General features: G+C 46.8%; 1 protein-coding gene across 1 annotated transcript in view; it reads right to left on the reverse strand.

Annotated features, from left to right (window-relative positions):
- Positions 1–17,236, reverse strand: part of pappa2 (pappalysin 2) — a gene marked incomplete at both ends in the record, with an annotated part of 139,420 nt that overhangs the window by 25,398 nt on the left and 96,786 nt on the right. Inside the window, 4 exon segments of the mRNA XM_083781953.1 lie at positions 6,073–6,197; positions 9,065–9,197; positions 10,485–10,659; positions 16,237–16,450. Of these exon segments, the coding sequence (XP_083638079.1) occupies positions 6,073–6,197; positions 9,065–9,197; positions 10,485–10,659; positions 16,237–16,450 (647 nt within the window).

A 17,236-nucleotide genomic window follows, 5' to 3' on the forward strand; every position in this document is an offset into this window, starting at 1 on the left:
ACCGGAGCTTAGCACGCTAACCGGAGCTTAGCACGCTAACCGGAGCTTAGCACGCTAACCGGAGCTTAGCACGCTAACCGGAGCTTAGCACGCAAACCGGAGCTTAGCATGCTAACCGGAGCTTAGCACCAGCCTTTTATAGTGGCATCCTAAATTCATACTTTCTCTCATATGTCACCAAATCTGAGGGTAAATTCCGAGATAAATCCCACTAAAGATCGCGGCCAGTATGGTATTCTATGGAGCACGGATTACCGTTATTTACGTCACTTTTGGTTCTCGAACCGTTCCAACATGGTGGCCGGTCTCCTTGTCGCCGAGGCCCCGTAGCCTATACAGTAAGTACAGTATGACTGTTAACGTTCAAACGCAAGGATGGCATAAGAGTGTGGAGTTTCTGGACGTGTATGTGGCTCGAAGTGTGTTTAATATTCATCAAAACCAGAGCAGGACTCCCACCACAGGACTCAGGTAATCACCTAATACCATTGCAACCACTATATTATTTATGTCTTCTAAATCCTAAAAAACATGTTTTCTGAAAAACGTATGTTGCAATATCAGCGGTGCTCAACACTTGTAATGTCAAGGACACCCCCCCCCCCAAAAAAAAAACCTCCCCCAGAAGCAAGTATTTAAATAAATAAAAATGTACAATCTAAAAAATGTCTCCCCCCCCCCCCCCCCCCACACACACACACACACCCACCCCCAGCCCCAGCAATACCTTCTGCCTAAAAATAACAGCAGTTGGAATGGATGTAAAAAAATAAAGAAAAAAAGTTGGCTGCACGCGTTAATAAAACAAATGAAAGGACGATAGTTTGATGTTTTTCTTGAGGACTTGAGGGTTTCTGGATGGAATCTCTTTGAGGATCAAGAACTTCCTTTTTTTGGTGTTTTGCACTGAAATGAAGTTTATCTGAATCAACAGCATTCCTCCGGTAGCTCCAGAGGAGACACACCGACCCCCTGATCACAATCTGAGGAACAACAACAGAACAATTAGAGTTGTCTGTCAGCGGGCCTGGAAACCAAAGCCCCTACACCCGTCCCTAACTGGGCCCTACTGGGCAGATCCGAGGCTCAGCCCGACCTTAACTTGGGCCCTACATGGGCAGATCCGAGGCTCGGCCCGACCTTAACTTGGGCCCTACATGGGCAGATCCGAGGCTCAGCCCGACCCTAACATAATTCTGTCGTCATTTTAGGCCACAAAACCCTTAGAAAAAAAACCCAGAGCGAAAAAGAAAGATTGCCTGTATAGGCAGCACCATGCAGTGGACAAGTATAGCCACAAGTGAAAGAACAGACATCATTATAATAGTTGGCAAAATGGCAACTTCACACGTTCAGTTTTTCATAAAACATGCTATAAGTTCCGCACAAGAAGGCCACTCAGAATAGCCAAATGGCATTGAACACGCCTCCAGGTCTTTAGTTTACTCAAGTTATAGGGAATAAGACCTGGTACTTAAGACACGCAAAATACAGCCCATTGTCATGTATCTCTCTCTCTTTCCCTCTCTCTCTCCCTCTCTCCCTCTCTCCCTCTCTCCCTCTCTCCCTCTCTCTCTCTCTCTCTCTCTCTCTCTCTCTCTCCCCCCTTCCCTCTCTCCCCCCTTCCCTCTCTCTCTCTCTCTCTCTCTCTCTCCTGCCTGTGTATATTCTGCCTCCTGCCAGTCTGAGCGACCGCCGCTGGAAAAGGGTTTAAGTGGTAAATAGATGCATGATTGACTGACAAAGAGCGAGAGAGAGACAGAGAGAGAGAGATAGGGGATCCTCCCCTGTCGGTGCAGCCATTCCGGCGCTCCAGGGGAGGTAAAGACTCCGTTGGTTCCAAACATGTTGAGGGAGATAACACACAATACCTCCACACCACCGCAGAGATGTGGCGCAAGAACGCCTTTCAGAGAGAGAGAGAGAGAGAGAGACGCCGTCCAAACTATGTGACCTCGCGGCGAGCGGCCAGCAGGAGAACTGGCTCCGCTGACCGCCTGACCGACCACCCAACAGAGAGATGAAGAGGGTTGTTTATTACGCCTTAGTGTAAACGTAAGAACGCCGTTCCGTCATGTTGGGAAATTAAGGCTTTCTGACCTGAGATCAGATTCATACGAGGTTTCCACTGGACACACACTGGTCTGATTAGCCCATTCTGACCTGAGATCAGATTCTAAAAATGTCAGTCGTTCTTCGATTTTTTTCAAAAATAGCAGACCTACAAGCTCGTATCGCGCCACTCGGTGGCGCGCTACGAGCTTGTAGATCTGCTATTTTTCAATAGCTAAAGCATAACGTAATGCTAACACCTAAACGGGTTCCTGCACAAAATGGGTTAAGGTTTTCTAAGAAAACAAACCATGTGCTTCTTTGACCCCCAGAACCAAAGATACAACACTCCTATAAAGTCTTGGCCCATATGGTAACACGGTAAAAGTGTGCGTGCGCGAGCGTGCATGCATGTTTGCGTGTGTGTGTATACGTGTGTGTGTGTGCATGCGTGCGTGGCAGAATGGTTTGGTGAGATGGAGGCATGATGTCATGCGACGCCCTCTGCCATGCAGTGTCCTGCATGCCAGCAGAGCGTGTGATTGTCAGAAAGGTTAAATTGTTTGGAGTGATTAAACAGGCGTAACGTTCCTTTATATGCGCACACGGAGAACCTTCCAGTTTCAGCCCAGCTGAGAGTTCTGGAAGAGGCAGAACTAATTCATGTGCTCGGTGATGTTCTGAACTGAACTCTCTGCCGTCGATCACTCATACTGCTATAAGCACTGAGGATGTGGATCTCTGGGTGTCCCACGATTCGATTACGATTCTTGGGGTCACGATTCAATTCAAAATCGATTAAAAATAAATAAATTCAAAAGCATTATTTTCCAGATTCAAAACAATTCTCTATTGAAAATGATTATCGAATCAATACATAGGATTTCCTCACAATCTACTCCATCCAACTGAAGTGACTACACTACAGTAACTTGAAAATGACTGAAGACATGATGTTTACTGTGATTAGGGTGAGATTACATTTCATATCACAAAACACCATGTAGTGAAAACTCCTGTAAATGTACAAATAAATAAAAAATATTTCAATTTTTGGAAATTATGAATCGATTTCGATCATAACGGGAATCGTGATTCTAATTTGAATCGAAAAAACTGTTCCAACAAAACAATCACCTTTTCTTTGACTCGTTTAACACCAGCGGGTTTCAACCCTTTTCATGTCGAGGCCCATCATTTATTTATTTGGATTAATTTTCTTGAGCCACACACGGAACCACCGTCTGATGAGATCTGGCCTCTCAAGACCAAAAAAACTAAATAATATGTTGTTATCGTTGGATAAGGTTTTATGCCCACAATTCCATGTAGTATCATTTGCACATGCATATTGATGTTGGTATCATAGCAGAGATAAGAGGCAAATATCAATTATATTCTCCAATGCAGACTTAATACGGATGTTTAACCCATTCTGGGCGGGAACCCCTTTTGGTGTTAGAAGCAGTATGTTATACTTTAGCTATTGAAAAATAGCAGATCTACAAGCCGATAGCGAGCTTGTATAGGTCTACTATTTTTGAAAAATCATGAAAGTGTGGTGCAAATCTTTATATAATATTCTTTCAGAGCGAACAGTTTTAACTCAAATCTTTGCTTCTGGGTGGGGAGGTCCCTGGAACAACATATTTTCAGATGGGGGTCGGCGGCCGATTACATATCATTTTTGTGGTCCTTGACATGAAATATTGAGCACCACTGATACAGAAACATGAGGTATTTCAGAAAACTGTCAGAATTCAGAAGAAGCAGCAAGAAGCTGGTTGTAGTAGAGTCTAGTTTAGCTGAGTCTAGCCCATTCTGAACGGGAACCCGTTTTGGTGTTAGCATCATGTTATGCTTTAGCAGCTATTGAAAAATAGCAGATCTACAAGCTCATAGCACGCCACCGAGTGGCGCGCTACGAGCTTGTAGGTCTGCTATTTTTAGAGAAATCGAAGAACGACTGACATTTTTAGAATCTGATCTCAGGTCAGAATGGGTTAATCATCAGACCAGTGTGTGTCCAGTGGAAACCTGGTATGAATCTGATCTCAGGTCAGAATGGGCTAGAGCAGAAGCAGTAGCTCTTGGTCTTGGCAGTGAGAGGGATCTGGACCTAAACCACACCAGCGCTGCCCTGCCAGATGATTAGGTCCATTATTCATCCTCATCGTGATGGATCAAAACAAAACAAAACAAAACACAAAAAAAAGATGCTGTTTATCAACGGATCGGCTTTCCCAACCGCTGCTGACCGCCGGCCTGGACCCACTGGACACATGGCAGCAAAACAACTACTCTTTAGCAAGCCCAGGAGCGCTCTGAAAGAATATAAGATTCAAAGATTTGCGCCGCAAATTCAATAGCTAAAGAATAACATAATGCTTAGTTAAAACACCAAAAGGGGTTCCCGTCAAGAATGGGTTAACGTTATAAGAGACTACATTTCCTGTTTACAATCTACAAAGATACCAGGAACTAAAGTTTTCAAATAATTGTGGTCGACAAGGGACTAAATTATTTTCGCTCCTATGCCACCAAAATGTGAAACGCCCTACCAACAGTCATTAAGACATGTGAATCCCTTGACTCCTTCAAAACCGCTCTCAAAGGGCACCTATACGGACGGCTGCAATTCAAAACTGGCCCCCGTAAAATCTGAATCCCCACCGTCCCACTGCCCCCCCTTTTCCCCTCACTGTATGTTTCTTTTCCCTTTTTGCTTCCTTTATGGTGAATTCCTGTTCTGTTCTTTGACTACATAGAAGTGTCTATTTGTATTTTTTTTTATCCCACGATTTTGTAACCCAGTTTTTTCTTTTCACCCAGTGCCAATTATCTAATGTAATCCTGGGCGCTACACTTCCTCTGCCAACCTGGGGGGGGGGCAGCGGACTGACCTCATGCCTCCTTCTATGCATGAGGAGTCCAAGCTGCTTCTTTTCACCTGACAAGAGGGGAATTTCCCCGGCCGGACGTAGCGCGTGGAAGGAACAGGTTATTCCGACCAGTTCCTTTCCCCTCCATCAGGCGCCCCGGCTGGCCAGGGGGAGGTAGTTTTAGAGACCAGGATTACGGCATGTTTTTGTGAGGGTACCTACCCTAGGGGACACGGGGAGAACATGTGAGGGTACCTACCCTAGGGGACACGGGGAGAACATGTGAGGGTACCTACCCTAGGGGACACGGGGAGAACATGTGAGGGTACCTACCCTATAGGGGACACGGGGAGAACATGTGAGGGTACCTACCCTATGGGACACGGGGAGAACATGTGAGGGTACCTACCCTATAGGGGACACGGGGAGAACATGTCAGGGTACCTACCCTATGGGACACGGGGAGAACATGTGAGGGTACCTACCCTATAGGGGACATGGGGAGAACATGTGAGGGTACCTACCCTAGGGGACACGGGGAGAACATGTGAGGGTACCTACCCTAGGGGACACGGGGAGAACATGTGAGGGTACCTACCCTAGGGGACACGGGGAGAACATGTGAGGGTATCTACCCTAGGGGACACGGGGAGAACATGTGAGGGTACCTACCCTAGGGGACACGGGGAGAACATGTGAGGGTACCTACCCTAGGGGACACGGGGAGAACATGTGAGGGTATACCTACCCTAGGGGACACGGGGAGAACATGTGAGGGTACCTACCCTAGGGGACACGGGGAGAACATGTGAGGGTACCTACCCTAGGGGACACGGGGAGAACATGTGAGGGTACCTACCCTATAGGGGACACGGGGAGAACATGTGAGGGTACCTACCCTATGGGACACGGGGAGAACATGTGAGGGTACCTACCCTATAGGGGACACGGGGAGAACATGTCAGGGTACCTACCCTATGGGACACGGGGAGAACATGTGAGGGTACCTACCCTATAGGGGACACGGGGAGAACATGTGAGGGTATACCTACCCTAGGGGACACGGGGAGAACATGCAAACTCCACACAGAAAGGCCCTTTCGCTATCGATAGTAGACTAGTATGATATGACCTGTACCTGAACCCTGGTGGGCAGCATCCAGTGCTTGAGGGAGTGGGGCGAGGACCCGTTGGGCAGCACCACGGGGTCACGTAGGTCCATGTCCTCCAGCGCCACCGCGCACGCCACGTAGCAAACAGAACCTGCAGCGGAGAAGAGAACGACCCAGGGGAGAGAAAGAAATAACACACTTTATACCTGGCACGCACGCACGCACGCACGCAGCTTTCATTCATTTGCATCTGTTGAATTTATTCATGTGCAAACAGAGAGAGAGGTGTGTGGGGACACGGGCCCACCCGACCCGAGCTTCAGAGAACTCTGTCATCTTTGCGATTCGGACACTTTTGGCAGTTAACCCATTTTGGTGTTATAGCATCATGTCCTGCTTTAGCTTGTTGAAAAATAGCAGATCTACAAGCTCATAGCGCGCCACCGAGTGGCGCGCTACGAGCTTGTAGGTCTGCTATTTTTTTTTTTATCGAAGAACCACTGACAGAAACATAGCTTTTTCAGAAAACTGTCATTTTCAAACAGACATTTTTAGAATCTGATCTCAGGTCAGAATGGAAAACTGTCAGGATGTAGAAGACATTTTTAGAATCTGATCTCAGGTCAGAATGGGTTAAGCTCCATGCAGAGTTTAGCTCAGTCATCTCTCCAGACCCCCCCCCCCCACCCCCTTACTGGCCTCCCAGCAAGGGCTCACTGAAACCCCCTCCCCCCAAATTACCCAGAATGCCTCAGCAAAGCCTGCAGGTCTTCGACCTTCCAAAAAAATGTTTTCCAAAATATTCCTTTGAGGTCCCTTAATTCCTGGGGTTCTGGTTGCTGCCCAAACAACAGGTAAAAACACTGCTCTGGTGATGTGGTTCTGTGTGCAGCCCACTAACCTTCACTGACACACACAGGGGGAGGCTGGCAGAACATTCCCTAAAACGGCCCGGGACAACAACGCTCCGCACGGCCCAGACTCTTCTCCCTTCTGGCTCCAAAAACGATGGAATTAACTTCCCATTGCAATCAGAACTGCAGACTCACTCCCCAATCTTCTGTTGCAGTCTGAAAACTCACCTCTAATTCAGACTCCACCGTATAGCCCTGCATCACTGTCTCCCCTAGCCTCGACAACCATGCAGTCCTATGCAAAAAGCTACATTATGTAATTTACCAAAATGTGGAACGCCCTACCAACAGTCATTAAGACATGCAAATCCCTTGACTCCTTCAAAACCGCTTTCAAAGGGCACCTACGGACGGCTGCAATTCGAAACTGGCCCCCTTTTTCCCCTCACTGTATATGTTTCTTTTCCCTTTTTGCTTCCTTTATGATGAATTCCTGTTCCGTTCTTTGACTAAATAGAAGTGTCTATTTGTACGTCTCTAAATGTTTTGATGAATTGAACAATGTGGACCCTCTTGTAAACAAGTGTAATGCTTAATTGGGTCGTTCACTCACAGTTAACAGTCTTTGTATTGAGTTTGTGCTTGAAATGTACTGTAATTCTGCAAACTGTTAATACATATTTCAATCAATCAATCAATCAAAAAAGTTAGCATATCATGTAGACATAGCGTTCCATAATGTATACTTATAGTATATACAGATATTCCACTGTATGTTAGCTTATTAGCTTATTTATGTGTATTTGATCATGTATTACGATGTGTTGTTCTGGCTTACTGTAAATCACTCTGGATTAAGTGGCGTACGGCTAAATGCCCTAAATTGTAAATAGTTTGTAAAACATCCTGACCAATAAGGCTCCACACTGCAAGTCTCCTGATCTCCCTCCTAGTTAAGCTGTGGAACAAACTTCCCTTGCAGTCAGAGCTGCAGACTGTCTCCATGCAGGGGAGACGGTCTGCAGTTAGAGCTGCAGACAGTCTGCAGTCAGAGCTGCAGACTGTCTCCATGCAGGGGAGACGGTCTGCAGTTAGAGCTGCAGACGGTCTGCAGTCAGAGCTGCAGACTGTCTCCATGCAGGGGAGACTGTCTGCAGTCAGAGCTGCTGACTGTCTCCATGCAGGGGAGACGGTCTGCAGTTAGAGCTGCAGACTGTCTGCAGTCAGAGCTGCAGACTGTCTCCATGCAGGGGAGACGGTCTGCAGTCAGAGCTGCAATCTGTCTCCATGCAGGGGAGACGGTCTGCAGTCAGAGCTGCAGACTGTCTCCATGCAGGGGAGACGGTCTGCAGTCAGAGCTGCAGACTGTCTCCATGCAGGGGAGACGGTCTGCAGTTAGAGCTGCAGACAGTCTGCAGTCAGAGCTGCAGACTGTCTCCATGCAGGGGAGACGGTCTGCAGTTAGAGCTGCAGACGGTCTGCAGTCAGAGCTGCAGACTGTCTCCATGCAGGGGAGACTGTCTGCAGTCAGAGCTGCAGACTGTCTCCATGCAGGGGAGACGGTCTGCAGTCAGAGCTGCAGACTGTCTGCAGTCAGAGCTGCAGACTGTCTCCATGCAGGGGAGACGGTCTGCAGTCAGAGCTGCAGACTGTCTGCAGTCAGAGCTGCAGACTGTCTCCATGCAGGGGAGACGGTCTGCAGTCAGAGCTGCAGTCTGTCTCCATGCAGGGGAGACGGTCTGCAGTCAGAGCTGCAGACTGTCTCCATGCAGGGGAGACGGTCTGCAGTCAGAGCTGCAGACTGTCTCCATGCAGGGGAGACGGTCTGCAGTCAGAGCTGCAGACTGTCTGCAGTCAGAGCTGCAGACGGTCTGCAGTCAGAGCTGCAGACTGTCTCCATGCAGGGGAGACGGTCTGCAGTCAGAGCTGCAGACTGTCTCCATGCAGGGGAGACGGTCTGCAGTCAGAGCTGCAGACTGTCTGCAGTCAGAGCTGCAGACGGTCTGCAGTCAGAGCTGCAGACTGTCTCCATGCAGGGGAGACGGTCTGCAGTCAGAGCTGCAGACTGTCTGCAGTCAGAGCTGCAGACAGGGAGACGGTCTGCAGTCAGAGCTGCAGACCGTCTCCATGCAGGTGAGACAGACGGTGATGAGAGGTGACTCACCGACGGTCATCTCCTGGTCACAGCTGTACTCCACAGCGTTGAGGTGGGCCGGGGGAGAGCACGCCCCCTGCAGTCTGGAACACATGGCGAAGTCTTTGCTCCACAGCCCGTCCTTGGTGCAGCGGATGGTGCTCTGTTATAGGAGACAATTAAACAGCACGTCTTATCTATAGAGACGGACCCATACCTACCCATAAGAATGTATTTTATTTTATTAGCCTCAGTATCTGAAACAATGTCTTGTTGCCTACACACACACACACACACACACACACACACACACACACACACACACACACACACACACACACCACCATATAACTTAAGGCATCCTTACGTTATGTTCTCCCCACTAGGATAACAAAGGAAAGGGCCATTGTAGCCATGGTTCACATGACGCTCGTACTTCACGAGCGCCATGGCTTAACTTCCGCCTGTTTTACGCGATCGCTACATTTACATTGTAAACGTGTACATAAACATTCAGATTCCAAATATAAAGTCCTCGCCACATGTGCCACGGGTGTTAGAAATGTGCTGGGACAGCGATTAGCATATTGCTCCATCCCGCATTGTTTAATAAAAAGCTTTTTTTATCCGAGCTGTTTTTTTTGCCATTGGCTTTTAACTACGCTCCCCTATCGGTCGGGCCGGAGGAGGGTAGTGGCACTCGGTGTGTTTGATATAGGCACGCTGACCGCCCTGCCAATACAGACTAATGGGCGAGTGCGCTCCCGGTGTGCAACTGTGAATTTCCCAAACGAACCCCGGTTGAGAAAAGTAGCCGGGGCGCTCGGATAAAAATGCTTTTTATTTAAACAACGCAGGATGCAGCAATAATAATTGCTGTACCAGCAAATTTCTAACACCCGTGGCACATGTGGCGAGGACTTTATATTTGAAAATCGGAATGTTTATATATACAATTTACAATTTACAATTTAGGCATTTAGCAGACGCTCTTAATCCAGAGCGACTTACATTAAGCAAGAACAAAAAAGCATGGGAATACATCACATAAAAACATTTATCAAGAAACATGCGTAAGCTAAGAAAGTAACAGTGGGATATCTATATAATGAAGCTATACATATAAACTATACATCTATACTACTATGCTATACATTATGTACTATGACGTGCTATGACTACATACAATGCAATTATAGTGCTGTCTACATAACATGCTATAAGTCTGTATCAAATGCCATCTAAGTCTACAGAAATGCTATCTAAGGGGGTGGGGTAAGTGCTATGGGCCATGATGGAGTCTGAAAAGGTGGGTTTTCAGACTACGTTTTGATTGTAAATGTAGCGATTGCGTAAAACAGGCTGCAGTTGCGCCATTACTGTCATGATAATCATGACAGTCATGTTTCAGGGCTATAGGGCCATTTCAGCGTACAGGTGTTATACTCACGTTGTCGGCGGCTGAGTCGTCGGGGCAGTGCAGCGTGCACACGGAGTCGTAGCGCAGCTCGTTGGTGCAGCTGTACATGCCCTGGAAGACGTCGGGCAGCGCCGGGCACGACACGGGCACACATCCCAGCTCGCCCCACTGCCCGCCCTCCTGGCACACCACCTTCATGTACTTCCTGTGGGGAAGGGAAACAGAACACACCACCTTCATGTACTTCCTGTGAGGAGGAGGAAACAGAACACACCACCTTCATGTACTTCCTGTTCGGACGGAACAGAACCAAGCTGTGTCAAACTCCACCCAAATTAGCACCAGTGGTTTTTATACTTAAAGGACCACTTCACCACTTTTCAACCTATCTTCATATAATAGGTCCTCACTAATAATCGTGAAAAAATTGCACGATTCTTTTCTACTCAGTCTGTGTCTCATAGGAGGGCTGTGGGCAGTTTAGAAAGCGTCTTCCAGTGACATCATCATTAGGCAGATTTTTTTTTTACACAAGATTCTTTTTACAAAAATATTTAGATTTTCATTATCGTGAGAACGATGGCTTTCGCATTGCAACTTTTCAGGACTAGAAAGCCTGCAGTTTTTATTAGCTTGTATTCCCCATCGATGATGTCACTGGAAGACGGTTTCTTAACTGACCACAGCCCTCCTATGAGACACAGACGAGTAGAAAAAAAAATTGCACAATTTTTTTATGATTATTACTTTAGTGAGGACCTATAATTTTGTATGATTGAACCCTACAAACCCTCCCGCGCACTCAGATCAGCCAACGCAGGGAAGCTGGAAGTACCCTCACTAAAAACGCCGGGACAACGCTCCACACGTCCCAAACTCTTCTCCCTTCTGGCTCCAAAACTGTGGAATGCACTTCCCATTGCAGTCAGAACTGCAGCCTCACTCCCAATCTTCCGCCGTAGCCTGAAAACCCACCTTTTCAGACTCCATCATGGCCCATAGCACTTACCCCACCCCCTTAGATAGCATTTCTGTAGACTTAGATAGCATTTGATACAGACTTATAGCATGTTATGTAGACAGCACTATAATTGTATTGTATATAGTCATAGCACGCCATAGTACATATGTATAGCATAGTAGTAAATATGTATAGTTTATATGTATAGTGCATGTATAGTTTCATTATATAGATATTCCACTGTTACTTTCTTAGCTTACGCATGTTTCATGATAAATGCTTTCATGTGATGTATTCCCATGCGTTTGTTCTTGCTTAATGTAAGTCGCTCTGAATTAAGAGCGTCTGCTAAATGCCTAAATTGTAAATTGTATAATATGAAGATAGGTTGAAAAGTGGTGAAGTGGTCCTTTAAACCAGTATATCAATTTCTTGGGAGTGTGTGTATGGTGTGTACTGAGTGTGTGTGTGTGTGTGTGTGTGTGTGTGTGTGTGTGCACATAAAGTACTTACATAAAAGTACTTTATGTGCAGCATTTTCCATTTAAATCTTTTGAAAACATTTCAATCGGGAATTGTATTCAAAGGACTATGACTAAAACAAAATCAAAACACAAACACGTACTGTTTGTAATGTTAATTTATCAAATGGATTTGCTTACATTTGTATGTGTACGCAAAGAGGTAGCCGGCATACACAGTACCCAGTACAGACACAGATCCTATATAGCCTAGACTCAAACCAGCTTCACAAAGAGGTATACGCATACACAGTACCCAGTACAGACACAGACACAGACACAGTACCCAGTACAGACACAGACACATGCAGACACAGTACCCAGTACAGACACAGATCCTATATAGCCTAGACTCAAACCAGCTTCAGCGGATATAAACCTTTCCACCCGGCATCTGCCTCCGCTCCCAATAGAAAAACCCACATCTCATTAACAGCACAGAAATCGCATTTAAAACAAAGTTGCCCAATGAATACAATTGGCGACAGCAATAATGAGGCCCGGTTCTGCGCTGGTACACGTTTTATTGGAGGCCTTTTTTTTGTTGAGCACGAATACTGAGAAAAACCCAATACTGTTCGCAGGTGATGGAAGCTAAAAATACACCTTTTTTATATTTTTTTAAATGTACTCACTGCACTATTTAACCCATTCTGTACGGGAACCCATTTTGGTGTCAGCATCATGTCGTGCTTTAGCTATTTAAAAATAGCAGATCTACAAGCTCATATCGCGCCACCGAGTGGCGCGATACGAGCTTGTAGGTCTGCTATTTTTGAAAAATCGAAGAACGACTGACATATAGACATAGCTTTTTCAGAAAACTGTCAGGATGTAGAAGACGTTTATATAATCTGATCTCAGGTCAGAATGGGTTAAACGGAGGCAGAGGAGGTGGGCATGCGTATACACGATGCCTCGTTACTGCAGGGTTCTGTAAAGTTCCAGCGTAAATCAGAGATCCTAATTTGATTAAGGAGCTGCTTAATGAGGCCGTTGTTAAAATAAAGGGAAAAACAAGGAAATTCCTCTATAACTCTCAGGCAGAAAAATTAGCTCCTTTTACGTCTCCACAGGCTGTGCGGTTCACATTAGCGCTCGAGACACGGCTGTGAACACGTTATATTAATGTATTCCTTTTAATATAAGCAATAAAACAAAAGACTGCGTCGAGGGGAATAAACAGCTCCTCGTTGTCTGAGGACTTGACCTTCTTTGTCAAACTAGAGAACTATCGTTTGAGGGCAGTAACGCTAAATACGGTTTAATGTTTATCAAAAGCAAGTTCAGAGGTGCGACGTGTGCTCAACGTTTGCACTGCACAGACAATGCAAAAAGGAGACATCAGAATTAAATTAGGAGGCGGAAAAGTACAGGATAATTACAGTACATTTCACGGTATGTCTTTGGGGTGCACATGCAGCTCTCTTGTGGAACCAGGTGGATATAAGTGGATATAACAAATTTCTTTATTTAGATGCAGTGGACGTTACTGATGTCACTAAAGCTTTATTTACTGTAGATGCAGTAGATATGCAGTGGACGTCACATTCACACCAGAGAGCTTTTGCTGCGATTAAAACGAATCCTGCTGCGCATTTTCAGAAAGTGCACTTCGTTTGGCAGGTGTGAAGGCTCATTAGAATCCTAATGCGTATCAAAGAACCGGCATTCTACTCCGAGCTAAAACGGGGGTTTCGCTTCGCTTCCAATCGCACTTAATTGCGGTTCGGTGCAGGTGTGAATGCAATCCGCAGTAAATAAAGGAAATGAAGCAAACAATGTGGCGGGTGAGGAGCTGAACACAGCTGGAGACGGGGAAGGCATATTTTACGCAGAGCAAAGATGTCCCGTTAATTACCGTGGATAGACGAGGTCGAATGAGGAGACTGAAGCCCTGATCGAAATGAGGACGTGTACATTAATCAATTGCTTAAGAAAACACATAAACACTGCAGTGTAATAGTGTTATAGCTTACAGAATATTCTGTCTGTCTGTGCGTGCCGCAAACAAGGAGTGCTGTCACTGTGTGGGGACTAGTGGCGAGTAGGGACTTTCATCTCGATAAACTTGTAAACATTTTGCGCTGCTGTCTGTTATATCAGTGTGTTCAGCGCTGTGCCTCCATGCCCAAAAGAACAGTGCGTGGCTGCGTGCGTATAGTGAGAGAGAGAGAGAGAGAGAGAGGGGGGGGGGGGGGGGTCCAGTCCCAGACGGCACGACACATGCACGTTATGAGTATAATTTTATCACCATAGATTTCACTGTGTAGGCTAGTTTATGAATGGAACACATTGATAAAGGTCCCCCCTGCTGCGTTTCCAATTGCTGCGTTTCCACAGATGACAGCTGTTATTTTAAACTTGGTGTCAGTGTCAGTAAAAAGGAACATCACATGATGCAGCTTGGTGACTGCAGGGCATATCATGTTTGTTTTTAGTTTTATCCAAAAAATTATGTTTCAGGAAATTCAACATAAACAAGGTGGAACCAGGGGGGGGCGGAGCAAGGCAGAAAGAGCCTGCTGGTTGGTCAGTCAGGGACCAATCAGAAGGCTGACAAATGGTGAATTGGAAGTCAATCACAGCCAATTAGCATCATCTAAAAGGGCAAATGCTATTCTGCTATTGGAGACCTGGTTCTTTTCGTGCACCACGTACGACGTACACGAAAAGAGCGCGCGTGCGTGACCATTTCACGGGGCCACGCTCGCGTTGTCGCCACGCGACTTCTCTGCGTGTACAACAAAAAAGAAACGCAGGTCTCATTGACAATTAACCCATTCTGACCTGAGATCAGATTCTAAAAATGTCAGTCGCTCTTCGATTTTTCAAAAATAGCAGACCTACAAGCTCGTATCGCGCCACTCGGTGGCGCGATACGAAACAGGAAACAGTTGTATTCATTGGGCAACTTTGTTTTAAATGCGATTTCTGTGCTGTTAATGAGATGTGGGTTTTTCTATTGGGAGCGGAGGCAGATGCCGGGGGAAAGGTTTATATCCGCTGAAGCTGGTTTGAGTCTATAGGCTATAGGATCTGTGTCTGTACTGGGTACTGTGTATGCCTATACCTCTTTGTGAAGCTGGTTTGAGTCTAGGCTATAGGATCTGTGTCTGTACTGGGTACTGTGTATGCCTATACCTCTTTGTGAAGCTGGTTTGAGTCTAGGCTATAGGATCTGTGTCTGTACTGGGTACTGTGTATGCCTATACCTCTTTGTGAAGCTGGTTTGAGTCTAGGCTATAGGATCTGTGTCTGTACTGGGTACTGTGTATGCCTATACCTCTTTGTGAAGCTGGTTTGAGTCTAGGCTATAGGATCTGTGTCTGTACTGGGTACTGTGTATGCCTATACCTCTTTGTATATTCTTTATCCCACGATTTTGTAGGGGACACGGGGAGAACATGCAAACTCCACACAGAAAGGCCCTTTCGCCAACCCCCGCCTTCGGGTATGGGCACTGATGACACGGGGGAGGAAACACGCCGCCAGCACCCACAGCACCCCCGAGCGGGAATCGAACCCAGGACCTTCTAGCTGTGAGGCGACAGCACTATTAACTGTGCCACCGACGTGCCCCCTTGGTCTAACACCCAAAAAGGACACAAGAGCGAAGGAAGGAAAAACTAAACTAAACACTCACTTCCTTCCTTTCGCCCCAGGCGGCTAGTGTAGCGGTCCGGACACCTGGGCTGCTGAGCCAGCCTGACGGCGTGCCGCGGGTTCGACTCCCGATCCCGACAACCTTTGCCACATGTTACCCAGTGTTGTTTTCGTCGACTAAAACTAAGACGAAAACTGTTCGTCGACTACCTTTTTCCACTGACGAAAACCAATGGAAACTAAATGAAAACTGTGCTATGATGAGTAAAACTATAAGACTAAATGTACTGACAATTTCGTCGACAAATGAAAAACTAGACTAAAATGTTAGGAAGGGACTAGTGGACAAGAGATCCGGTACAAGTCATTTTAAATAGCCGTGTAAAAACACTCATCACGACGGCATCAAGGCCCGCCAAAATACATTTTAGTCGACTAAATCAACTGTAGATTTAGTCGACTAAAATCTCATGACATTTAGTCGACTAAAACTAGACTAACACTATAGACATTCCAGGTGACTAAAATGTGACTAAAACTAAATTAAGTTCCAGTCCAAAGACTATGACTAAACTCAAATGCCAATAACAACACTGGTGTCACCCCCAATCTCGCTCCCCATTTCCTGTCACCATACTGTACAGTCTATCCAATAAAGGCAGATTAAAGCCCAAAAGAATAAGTAAAAACTCACTTCCGCGTCTTCTTGCCCAGGCTGCCCGTCACGTAGTAGCCCGGGTTGCACTTGTAGCGGCACACGGCGCCCACGTCGTGGCCCGTGGCGTGGCAGTCCGCCGACAGGGACTTGGCGTTGGCGATGACGGGCGCTTCGGGACACTCCACCTTGCAGTAGGCCTCGGGGAACGACCACAGGCCGTCCTCCAGACACACCAGCCTGTCGCTGTCACCTGCAGGACGACAGGGATGGATGGGACACCGTGAAGATGGAGATGGACACGACTATTTACACACTCACTCCAGAGGGCCACTATAGTTCCACACTCACTCCAGAGGGACACTATAGTTCCACACTCACTCCAGAGGGCCACTATAGTTCCACACTCACTCCAGAGGGCCACTATAGTTCCACACTCACTCCAGAGGGACACTATAGTTCCACACTCACTCCAGAGGGCCACTATAGTTCCACACTCACTCCAGAGGGCCACTATAGTTCCACATTCACTGAGTCCAGAGGGCCACTATAGTTCCACACTCACTCCAGAGGGCCACTATAGTTCCACAATCACTCCAGAGGGACACTATAGTTCCACATTCACTCCAGAGGGCCACCATAGTTCCTCACTCACTCCAGAGGGCCACTATAGTTCCACACTCACTCCAGAGGGCCACTATAGTTCCACACTCACGCCAGAGGGCCACTATAGTTCCACACTCACGCCAGAGGGCCACTATAGTTCCACACTCACTCCAGAGGGCCACTATAGTTCCACACTCACTCCAGAGGGCCACTATAGTTCCACACTCACGCCAGAGGGCCACTATAGTTCCACACTCACTCCAGAGGGCCACTATAGTTCCACACTCACTCCAGAGGGCCACTATAGTTCCACACTCACTCCAGAGGGCCACTATAGTTCCACACTCACTCCAGAGGGACACTATAGTTCCACAATCACTCCAGAGGGACACTATAGTTCCACATTCACTCCAGAGGGCCACCATAGTTCCAC

The sequence above is a fragment of the Protomyctophum parallelum genome (assembly GCF_964188405.1).
Source record: "Protomyctophum parallelum genome assembly, chromosome: 14".
In the NCBI taxonomy this organism is placed as follows: Eukaryota; Metazoa; Chordata; class Actinopteri; order Myctophiformes; family Myctophidae; genus Protomyctophum; species Protomyctophum parallelum.